At 37.6% G+C, this 12,565-nt stretch overlaps 1 protein-coding gene across 3 annotated transcripts in view; it reads left to right on the forward strand.

The window, feature by feature from the left end:
- The window catches only part of MXI1 (MAX interactor 1, dimerization protein), a 74,674-nt gene that overhangs the window by 57,322 nt on the left and 4,787 nt on the right, over positions 1-12,565 (forward strand). For all 3 annotated transcript variants that reach the window (XM_028511429.2, XM_036027276.1, XM_028511430.2), the window contains exons 4-5: positions 9,078-9,192; positions 10,340-10,511. In XM_028511429.2, coding sequence (XP_028367230.1) covers positions 9,078-9,192; positions 10,340-10,511 — 287 coding nt within the window. The remainder of the gene's footprint in view (positions 1-9,077; positions 9,193-10,339; positions 10,512-12,565) is intronic.

Raw genomic sequence — 12,565 nt, forward strand, 5'->3', positions numbered from 1 at the left:
AGCATGCTCAGGACTGATGCCAGGTGTTATGCGAGGCTGCCTCCAAAAGCAACTCAAAAAGTACTCTTCAGTTGGACCTTTTGTGGTCAGAAAAAAAATGTGATACAGTATAATGAAAGAGAAAGATCAGGAGAGTTAAGTAACTTTGAAATAAGATGATATACCAAAACATGAATTCTTTCTCGGTCATTGTCAGAACTATGATGCTTAAAATTCTCTGAATCTTATTTTTCTAGAGGTTCCAAATGCCCAGTGGATTTTAATTACAGATTGGCCAAACAGTTGCTCCTGGTTACTTTTTCCTGCCCCAAATTTTACCCCCCCCCAAAAAAAGCCACAAAACAAAATAAATAAACAAAACTCCCTGCATTTTGATTTGGGGGAAATTGTGCTAAAACGGGACATTAAAAATAATCCCTAGCTGACTTGACTGAATTGGCAGATATCCAGCTATGCTAAATCATTTGCCGTCTGCCAGTAGTGAGCATGGCCACCACTTGTAATCATTTAACTCCTTATTTCAGGTTACTCACATTCAGTACACATTGTGAATATTCATCTTCCAGGGACGCAGCAATTCTTAGGCCAGAGTGTTCCTGTTAATAAAACATGTCTTTCCTCCCAAGTGGATACACCCCCTTAAAATGAACTATTACACTAATCATCTTATTAGCAGGGCCATTTTTAAAAGGCATTGTGCTATTCTCATTTTATGCTTCTAAACAAACATTTACATTACAAAGCATTCTTTGAGTGTGCTTTTTGTGCTATGTAGGCTCACCATTTTATTAGAGATCAGTAACAATATTTTTTCATTTCCCTCTGCCATTCTGAACTATAATTTGATATAATAAAATAATTCCACTGGTCTGTGGATGGGAATGGACTTTGAGAGTTAGGCTTAAACTTAAAAAACAAACTTTTATAGCAGAGTAGACCAGTGCTTGTTATGTGCATTTTGCATATGAAACTAGGGCAGTGTCTTACAGAACCTTATCACTGTGTCTCAGATCTGACTTGCCAGCACGTAGGAAGTTTGTTTTGGTTTCAAAATGTACTTTACCCCATGGTGGCTGGCAGGGTACAATACTATTGACATCACTGTGTTTCAAACAGAAAATTAACAAGTAGCTACTGTTGTGATTGCAGATTGCCTTCCCAGTCCCTGTGAGAATGCTTTTTCTTTTGGGCAGCAACACTTCTCAGCCCCTTGGTACCATTAAATCAGCCAATGGGGGCTGCCAGAATAGGGTGAACACCAACAAAAGGCTGAAGAGTAGAAAAACTGCTAACAATGCCAAAAATCTTTAATCAGTTTCCAAATACATGTGAAAGGTAAATAATTTTTAAAAATTTCTCTTCTACTCACAGCTGAGTTTTGACAGTAGGCCAGGTTCAGAGCCTGATCTCTGCTGATCTCTCCAGAGAAGAGTATCCTTTCCCTCCACCAAAACCCCTGGAGAGTTGCCAAAGGAAAATAAGCTATTTTGTATTTAGAACAAATTGCCACTGTTTTCTCCAGTGATGTAGCCCTATTTCCCAGACTTTGAAACTTGGAATACAGAAAGTTCTTGTGTGACCAAAGAAGAAATATGGTGAATGAATAAGTTTTTTTTGTTGTTATTGTTGTTTTGTTTTTTAAACCAAATCCTCATAAACATAGAGGGGATGAATCTAAATTTAGCTCAGAGTGGACATCAAGTGAACAATTTCTGTTAAATCACTTTGGAGATTGGGTTCCTTGTGGGAGTTTCAGTGAAGAATATATGCCTGTGGAACCAGATTTTAATTATTTTTTTTCAAATGAGGCTGTCAAAAGTCAAGTCTTCCTTAGAGATGACTGCATGACACTGGAAAAAATAATTTGTTCCTGTGTTCTGCATTGTAAGCTTCGTCTGATCAGCAGCCCTGGGATCTTGTACAATTTTGCAAACACTAATTTCTCATATTATCAGTTGGGATAAAAATGGTTCACTTAATTTTTCCCTGTGCATTATAGAGTACTTCTTTTTAGACTTTTCCCTTTCATACCTGGGTTTTCTTAGTTGTTTTTTTTTCCATTTTCTCCTTAGTAACTCCCTTCATACCATTATACTTGTTATTATCACTATTTCTTGAACAACAGCTGGAACAGAGGCCCAACTTAAATACCAGTCAGATTTTCTATTTGCTAGGAAGCCTGTTAATAATATCTAAAAGTCAAAATTGGTGCCAAGAAAATTGGAGACTTGAAAAAATTGTTTTTGAATTTCATTAGACATTGTTGTCATCACTATAAATCCTTTGATAAGTCACTTCGCTGTAATACCTGCAATTCTTAACGCTATACTTCACTATTGAAAGAGATGCCAACTCTAATCAAGAGTTAGGTTGGAGATTGTTGGTTACTCTACATGCAGTCATCTTTTGTGGTGACCTCAGCTGCACACAAAAAAACCCAGTGTCGAATTCTGGCATCCATAGGCAGATCTCTGATGAATGTTGGCCTAGCATCTGATTATACTGGTTAGAGGCCCCAGTATTGTCACCTCAACTTTGGTGAGCTACAGAGTCCCAGATAAATCCACTGGAAATTATGTTACATTCTTCCTCCCCACTGTGGTTCATTGTTTTTGTTCGGTATTTGATGGACTGAAATGACTGAAAGTGTGAATTCAGTCTTGTCTAGAAGATAATTAAAATACAGTGTGATCAGTGTGAAAATCAAGTACTAATTATGTGAGGGAAGGGTATGGCACGGAAGGCCTCGTGGAAGAAAGAATACTTGGGCAGTGGGCTGGCAAATGAGTTAGATGCTCACTGGATGGACAGTGGAGAGGACATTCCAGATGGCGAAATCAGTAAATACGGAAGCATATTCGGTTTGTGGAAGCGGTTTTCAGGAGGTGATAGGAAGTGGGGCTGGAAAGGTGGTATGCAGAAGGCTAAAATGAATGAAGATTAATGACTGCAGGCCTCTTTCAAAAAAATCTTTACATCTAGTTCAGTGATAGGATAGGGTGGGGCCCATTGTTTACTGTTGATCGTTTTTGTTGCCTGAATGGCACTTCATCTTCTTCGTATCTCTAAGATGTTAAGACTAAATAAATTTTAGCCAACGTGGATTTCTGTATAGTTTGAGAAAGAGTGTGTCACTCTTTTCTCATCATTAATTTACTGAGTACTCACATTGCTTCTCTTTTCTCCCCACCTCCCCACTCTTCCTCCATTCTTCCTCTCTGTCTAAACCTTTGAAAGACATACTTTCAGTTAGGATTCAGATGGATGTTCTGAGATCCAAAGCTGTGATAGTGATCTGCAGTAATACGCTCTGGTAGTTTCAACATAGATTCCTGGAGATCATGGGATGCAGTTTGAGATTTATTTGAAGTCTTTTTCATCATACAAGTATATGGTTAAGACTTGTGCTTGTTTGTTTGTTTTTTTTATAAAATAGTGTTTTTCTTCCAAATCTTAGAGGAAAACTATGACTTTGGGAAGGCACACTGTATTTAACCTTCTGGCTTTAAATACTCTCTGGCTCCCTACTCTAAGAACTACTTAGATTTTATTAGGAGAAAGTGATTTTTAAAAGTCTTTCAAGAGTGAGTAACATGTATCTCAGCCTTACTGACTTTATTTCTTACTTGTATATAAATGAGCCCTTTAGTACTTAGGTGGACAATATGACCATAGAATAATTTATATAAATTGTATTTATAATTTGAAACTTCATTACAATACTTGGTAATATTCCTATTTTGTTATTTTACAAGATACCAGTTGAATTAAGAGGAATATTAATGAAAGCATCTTTCTTTGAAAACTGAGAAGAAGGTCCTAGCTATTCTCCTGAGTTTTTATGTTGTTGTCATTAAGCCCCATTACACTTCAATCAGTTCTGATGCTAGGGAAATGCCCTTTACCAAGTTACTACCTGGGAGTTTATAGTCCCATTTATTTTTTGTGAAGGAGATAATATATAAGTTGTAAGTGAAACATAATATCATATGCTGTTTTATGGGAACCACTTGTCTAAGCTTTCTTTTTAAAATTTTTTAAAATTTATTTTCTTTTTAGATAGAGGGGAAGGGAGGGAGAAAGAGAGGGAGAGAAACATCACTGTGTGTGGTTGCCTCTCATGTGCCCCCTACTGGGGACCTTGCGTGCAACTCAGGCATGTACCCTGACTGGGAATCGAACCAATGACCCTTTTGTTCTTAGGTTGGCACTCAGTCCACTGAGCCACACCAGCCAGGGTTAAAGCTTTCTTATTTCACAAACAGAATAAGCTGGATGGCAGAATGTGATGATATTTGTTTTTGTAAATAAAATTCACTAGCAGCATAAATGTGTTTGATATTTCGATCCATTTTTAATGTCATTTTTCATCAAAGCAGGAAGGCAGATTTGGGGGAGAAATTTTGGAGATTTTCAGAAGATTCTCAACACATTGTATTTTAGAGAAACGTTGGAATATAAAATGTGTAGGATAAGCAGCTAGTTGCTGTCATGTGCAAAAGTGTTGTGTAACAAGTTGGGAAACCTGGCCACAAGCCACTTGCAGCTTTGAAGAATGTGGCTCAAGGGAGGACTCAAAACCCATTGCGTAACATTCAGTAGAGAGGAAAATGCAAGATGCAAGTACTGTCCCTATCACTTGACTTGTTTTCCATTTTGATTCACTTACTTGGCAAAGTCTTGGTATCTTTCAGTGAAGGAATGAAAGACAAGTTCCAGTGAAGGACCATGCCTTCAAGGGCATCAGCCAGTGGATGGTTTGTGAGACTGGGCAGGCGCGTTAAATTTCTTATTGTTGGGCAGCGGGACTAGAGTTTCCAGAGACGATTTGAAAAACATCATCGTGTGCTACTTGCAGTTTTTCTCTGAAAGGGAATTCTTTCTTCCCCTTCAACACTGTGTGCTTCTTGTAGTTGATATACCTGTGCTTTAAAATGTCACAACTACTAGGAGGGGCCATTTAATAGCAAAATCATTTCCCCTCGTGTTCTGTGATATTTCAGTTTGGCAGTAGAGTTTACAGGGTTTGAAATCAAAAGCAGCTTTGGTTGCTTCAGAGGAAAATGATCCTAGTCTACCAAAATGAACGCCGAACAGACTCTAATTGTTCCTTTTCCCACAAGGGGCTTGCCCTTTTTGAAGGTATGGGTAATTTTGATAGGACCTTCTCTCTGACAGGCCTAGTCACTGGGAATTGCCTCTTCCCCTGGGTAAAACCCACTTTTAAATCTCATTTTAAAATAGACCTCAAAGCATCTTTGAAAATAAAAGTACTTTGGTATCTCTCCATTCTCTTGCTCCTTGTCTCTCAGCAAGGAAACTGAGTTTTCTCATACGGCACTTCCTGCTGCAGTGTGTAATCCTAACTTTACTCATGCTAAATTAGGACAGATTTTAGTTTTATCATTTTTATCGTGCCATTTCATGTGTTGTGAAAGGGTAAGTAAATGCTAACCAGGGAGCTAAATTGTTTTCTCATTTTTGATCAAGTCTAGTTCCATAGATTTTACGATGTCGGGTTTTTTCTTTTGGTTGCTAGTAGCCTAGTGTTCATCAGCACAGCAGCCTTACCTTTCCCCAGCCTTCTTACCCTGCTTTGTAAAGGTGTAGGTCATGCCTAAGAATCCATGTTGTCTATCAGCTCTTCCACTCTTTGGAAACTTGGAAAACATCATGTATATGATACTAGCAATTTTTTTTTTCCTCTCAGGACATAAGGATTTTCAAATCAAACCAAGCTTTTTTCTTCTCTGTCTCCTCTCTTCTTTTCTTCCACCAGTATCTTACAGCCTAAGATTTGTCAAACACGTACAGGAGTCTCCTGAGCCACCAGTCACGTGATAATGAAGGCAAGAAAAGAAAGGACCAGATGGCATCAAAAGATATGCCTTTCTAGGTCGTTGGTGGTTAAGCTTGCAATCTGGTTACCAGCAGGGAGACCATGGGAGAAGGGGTGGAGGATAGCAAAGTGCCACTGTAAGGGAAGAAGAATTTTGCCATACAGTTTACAGTCACAGGGTGTCCATTGCTCTCGAAAAGTGTGTACCTAAGTGCATTAAGCACATATGGAAAACTGGGTGCAGTATGTGGATGGCACCTTTGAAAAGTGTGGGTGGTGTCCCCTTGGTTAGCTGCTATCCTTCACCTGCCATTAACCCTTTGTCATTCTACTCTCAAAATGCCTGGTTCAGTTACAAGTACAAAAACTCTAAGAAAAGACATTTGGCTCCCACAGATATACCTCTTCCCACAGGAGGGCAGAGGACATCATTCACCACTTATCCTTTGTACCATTACCTATTTTGAGGACTGTATTTATAAAACGTAGAAAATGGCATCATTGGCCTTTGTGTGACGGGATAGCTCAGGATAGGTTTTATTGGTGTAAGCTGTTTCTTGGAGCACACTTACAATTATTTGACTGAAGAAATGTTTGGTAGTAGCTCATAAAAAATAGTTTGGAGGACAGTGTGCCTTCCTTGTTCATTCTTACGCCTCACACCCTTGGCCTGTGTATCTCCTGGTTTGACTGTGCTGCTGCAGATCACCAGACTGCCAAACTTGGCTTGTATATTTTTTATAGAATTTCGAGTCAGTTGCTTTCCCTTGAATGAAAAAAACTAAGGTATTTTTAATTTTAGGTTTACACTTGGTCCCAAATATGAACTTGAATTCTTTACTCTTCTTTTAATTACCTTGAAGAGCCTTGCTTTTTCATAGACAAATTCAATATCCCCAAAGTCCAAAGTCAAGTTTCAGCCTTTTAGGTCTACCTCCTCCAATTACAGTCTCTTCTTTTTTATTCAGATTCTGTTGCCCTTGCTATCTGTATGACTCATTTCATTATGAACCAAATGAAACAAAACAGTATATTCTGTTCTCCAGTCTAGATTATCCAGTCTTAAAGTTTACTTTTTCATTTTTCTTTTTTTTTTTACGTCTCCCACTCAAGCAAGCATCTGGTACATTGCTGAGTATACAAAAGTCATCTAATAAGTATACAACTGCATGATTAAAAGAGAGAAAGAGAGAGAATGTAGACATTTTAATATTGTTAGTCGATTTCTGCCCAGATTTTAATGACTTTAACTTATGTCTCACAAAATAGAAAATTGACCCACCCAGTTTTTTCCATGATGTAAAGATATCGTTGTGAAGTTTCTTAAACTAAAAAGTATTTCCTATATATACACTGAATTTTTTGTTTAGAGCAATTTAAACAAAATTGGCAAGTTGTTATTGTGCCAACATACTTGTTAACTTTGCCAGTTAGTTGCTTTGTTAACCTTTTTAGATGACTTAAGTCAGAGCCCCTTGGGGGCCTCTAATTATTAGCAAGGCTCCCAAGGCAGCAGTAACTCTCTCCAACCTCCAGTCATGTCATCAGTGCAGTTGTTAGGTATGTGCTATAATAATCCTAATGAAGAGTTTAAGGGCATTTTTTACTGTGGGTTTTCTTTTGTTTTCAGTCTGCTCAGCAAGAGCACGCACTCTGTGATCACGTGAGAGACCTCACCTAAAAGGTTTTCCAGTTAAAAATGAGTATTTTGTTAAAGGGTCTGTGATTTGAGGTAGCACAGCAGGGGAGGAAAGCAACTTTTTAATTATTAAGTCACAGTAAGGGGAATCTGTTGATTTAGGGAAAATAAAAAACTCTTTTACCCATATCAGGTATGTCAGGTTTCAGCCTGGAGCTAATTATTAGAGTTGAATTATTGAACTCAGTAGATTTGGAGTGGAAATACTAACAGACCTTTATAGCTAGGCTAGTGGGTACTAGAAGAATCTTAATGATTCATTAGCCAAATCTCTGATTTTACTACCTTTAATCATCCTTGCTTATGTACCCCTCTTTCAGAATGCTAGCATTTGAGAATTTCACTTCACATTATTTTATGTGTATTAAGCCAGAGAAAGCATAGTTTGGTGAGTAAGCTAATGAAACTATTTTGACCCCCTTTGAGGAAAAAGTGGAAGATGTGTTTGTTTCTGGTACATTTGAGACAGTTGTTAAATGTTCAGTTATAGCTCTTTAAGAAGTAGGGGTAAACTAGGAACACATTTGTGAACATTGTTTTCAGATATATTGTTCTCAATTATGTTATACCTTATGAAACACAGGTACAAAGATGTGGACTAATAATGTTTTACGGTGGAATTATGTGCCCAGAACTCTCATCATGGTGATCATAGTTCCTTTAGGGTACAGGGAAGGTAAATCCATAAGGCTGCCTGCTAGCATTTCCAGGAGAAATTTCCCCTAACTTGCCCACAGGATAGGTAGATTAAAGAATGCAATGACTTTCAGTAAAGAATTTTTCACCTGGCTTTTTCCCATATGTAAGAGAGTGGAGAGGGAGAGAGACAAATAAAAATTAAAAACCAATGAACTGGTACACTTAGATATTAGGAAGCAAGGGGCTGTTTTATAGATTGTGGTTTCAGTGGCTAGAATTGATCACAGACCCATGTATTTTGCCTAATCCTATTTTCCTAGCTGGTCCCAGATTTTTGCTGTTTTTATTATGTTGGTTCTCATGAAGTTGTCATTTTTATAAATGAGAAATGGTTGAATATCATAAATTTTATATGGTTCCACCTGATACATAATAACATGTAACACTGTAGGATGGCCGTGTGTGTGTGTGTGTGTGTGTGTGTGTAAAAGATGGAAGGGAGGAAATGGAAGTCTTGAGTTCAGTAACTCTACTTGGGGTACCCTAGCTGAAAACCTCTATTCTAGCCTGCAGTTTTAGGCACTCAGAATCAAATACAAGTGCCCTAGTATGCTTTCCTACTTCCATTTGAGATAGTTTATGGGGTGGGTTCAAATTAAATCATCTCTGACAGAGGTTACCACTGGGGATAATACTCTGAAGTGATCAGTAGCTGTAGGGCGCACAGAGATGGCAGGCTGAAAATCAGTGGGCATGCCTGCACTTGCAGATAAGGAAGAAGTAGGGATGTCACATGGTAATAGACTAAATAATGTACAAGTTGTTATTTGTCTTAAAATAGGTTTTAGGATGTTTCTAGTGGACTATCCAGACTGATTTGACTTTTTTTTTTTGTCTTAGACGAGCTCATCTGCGCCTGTGTTTAGAACGCTTAAAAGTGTTGATTCCACTAGGACCAGACTGCACCAGGCACACAACACTTGGTTTGCTCAACAAAGCCAAAGCACACATCAAGGTGAGAATTTTAACTTTCATGTTTGCCTATGATTCTTTCAGTCTTGGTTTCATTAGACGCAATGATTCCTATTCATATACCTCAACTAGCTCACCAGGGCCCTCCTTAAAAACTAACTCGAGAGAAACCCAAAAACTTGTCAGCTAATCTGATGGGAGGGAGCAACATAGCCTGATCAGACTGAGTTGTTTTGACAGCATGGTCATTTGAAAGAGCTGGGAAGACTAGAAAAATAACGATTACTCTGATGATACCCAGAGACAAGGCAGTTGTGCCCTCTGGTGGAGATGACTTCATCTGGCTGGGTCCCTTAGTGTTTTTCCATCACACTACACTGCAGAGCAAGTTCTCTTTCGTGGAGATAACTTTACAGACTTCGGGGATTCCTCACTGTTCTAGTAATGTGGCATTCATTATACACAAAGAAAGTGAAGAAAAGCTATTTTTGATGTTTAAAATATGTATTTATGTTTTTATATGCACATACACATATATATGTGGGGGGGTACCCCCCCAAAACAAGTTATCTTTTGGAGGGCAGACCCTTTGTACTGACAGGCTACCCCCACTCGGTGAGTGTTCTAGTAACCCATCTGTATCAGTGTACCAGCTGGCATTGTTGTGAGAGGCTGTGTTCTACATCAGTGAATTTTTGGGGGGAGACTCTTGCAATTAATTTGCCCGTTTCATGATGGGTGATGGGAGTGTACCTGCCCACACCATGCTGATTGTTTAGCAGTTTTTGACCCCAAAAGGCATGACCCTCATGCCCCACTCTCTCTATCTACCCGATCTGGCCCCCAGCAACTTTTTTTTTTGTTTCCCTGGATGAAAAAAGGCCTCATAGGGAAACATTTTGCTGATGTGGAAGAGGTGAAACAAAACACAGTAGAAACACTAAAAGGCATCAAAATCATTGAGTTCAAAAACTGTATTGCATCAAATGGAGAGTACTTTGAAAGTGACTAAAGTTTAAACATGTAAGAATAAATACACAATTTTTTATAAATAAATTCCAGGTTTTTTGGGGTCCCTCCTCATACTTGTATGTTCATTCATGTTTGCCAAAGAAATCTTTTGAGATGTTAGGTAAAAATCAGTTTTACTGTTTGTACTGGACTATACACAAGCCTAAATCTCATTTTAGAAACTTGAAGAAGCTGAAAGGAAGAGCCAGCACCAGCTAGAGAACTTGGAAAGAGAACAGAGATTTTTGAAGCGGCGACTGGAACAGCTCCAGGGTCCTCAGGAGATGGAACGAATACGAATGGACAGCATCGGATCAACTATTTCTTCAGATCGCTCTGATTCAGAGCGAGGTAGGCAGTGTGCTTCTGACCTAATGAAATACTAAGAATCCCTGTGTCTGGGTTTAGGGAGGGTAGGTTTGGAGGCACTATATTTGCTTTTTCTCTTTGGCCAACACTGTAACATTCTAGGTTTTATGCAATCACAACATTGTCTAATAATGCCCATATGAACTATAGAACTTTTTTATTGATTTTATATATATATATATATTTAATTTTCTACTTTGAAAGAGTTTTACACTTGGAGAAAAAAGTTGTAAGATTTCTGCAGGAAATTTGAGTTCTCATATAACCTTCACCTAGGTTTCCCTAATGTTAACATCTTATATAACCATAGTGCAATTATCAAAACCGGGAAATTAACATTCATGCAATACTATTAATCTATAGATCTTACTCAAATTTTATCAGTTTTTCTATTAATATCAGTGGTCTGATACAGGATCCAAGGCAGGATTTCATGTTGCATTAGACAGTTCTTTCATGACCATGATATTTTTGAAGAACATTGGCTCATTATTTTATATAGTGTTGCTCAGTTTGGGTTTCTCTGATGTTTTCTTTTTTCTTTTTTTTAATATTTTATTTCTTTACTTTTAGAGAGAGGGTAAGGGAGGGAGAAAGAGAGGGAGAGAAACATCAGTGTGCAAGAGATACATCAGTTGGTTGCCTTTCACGCACCCCTAACTGAATGCCTGGCCCACAACCCAGGCATGTGCTCTCACTGGCAACTGAATTAGTGACTTTTTGGTTTGCAGGCCTTGGTTCAGTCCACTGAGCCACACCAGCCAGCGCTGATGTTTTCTTATTTTTAGAATGAGGTTATATATTTGGGGGAAGAAATATCATGGAAGTGATATTGTGCCTGTCTCAATTTATTGTGTCAGGAAGATACATGATGTTGATATGTCTTAATACTGGTGATATTAATTTTTTTTACCTATATTTTAAAATGCCGTACCCTTCATTTCCCTTTCCATCTGTCCTAGAACACTTATCTTTGACAGAATTTGAGAATAAAAGCCAACCAAAAAGAAATTGCTTGAATTTTACTAATCTATTCATCTGTAGCTTCTGCATCAGGCCTCAAACCACAATAAAAGATCCCAGAGGTGCTCTGGTGATTTTAAATTTTACATTTGGGAAAATCAGGCTCATGAGATTCTTGAGAGTTCTAAAACAAAAAAAAAATTTGCACAATTTATTTTGACTTTATTATGGAAATTTTCATACATCCACAAAAGTGGAATAGAATAATGAACTCTCGTGTACCCATCATTCAGTTTAGACAGCTGTCAACAATTCTTTCATTTTTATTTCATCTGTTTTCCACCACCTTCACCCTCATGATTGTTTTCGGAATGTTTTAAATAAAATCCCAGATAACATTATCATATGTTTTCCCTAAATACTTCAGTATGCATCTTAAATAAATAGGACTTTAAAAAAATGTAATCAGATTATTATCATATCCCACAAAATTAATAAAATCAGATGATCTTATCTAATGTCATGACAGATTTTCTCAAAAATGACATTTTATCAATGGTATGTTTAAACCAAAGACCACATTGAATTTGTGCCTTTTAAGTACTTTTTAATCTATAAAATTTTCCCTCCCCACTTTTTTTTCGGTACCATTTATTTATTGTAGAAACTGAAGAACTTAGTCATTTTTCTTAAAGAATTTCTCACATTTTAGATTTGGATGATTCAATCTTCATGGTATCATTTAACAGTATCTCATATTTCCTGTAAATTGGTTGGTAGATCTAGGTGCTTGATTAAATTCAGGGCGTTTTTTGTTTTGTTTTTTGGGGGTTTTTTGAGGCAAGAATACTTCATAGGTGGTGCTATATGCACTTCCTGGTGTATCAATAGTATGTCTAATTGTCCTACTCCAGTGAAAACACTGGTTGTAGGTTCAGGTGTTGTCATCTGGGTACTTTTATGAAAATGTATCAACCTTTCACTTAATAGTTTTAGCAATCATTGGTGATTATCGCCCTGCTCATTATTTCATTAGGTATTACAAAATAGTGATTTTCTAATTCCATTATTCT

Source organism: Phyllostomus discolor, chromosome 5 (assembly GCF_004126475.2).
Source record: "Phyllostomus discolor isolate MPI-MPIP mPhyDis1 chromosome 5, mPhyDis1.pri.v3, whole genome shotgun sequence".
Classification (NCBI taxonomy): domain Eukaryota; kingdom Metazoa; phylum Chordata; class Mammalia; order Chiroptera; family Phyllostomidae; genus Phyllostomus; species Phyllostomus discolor.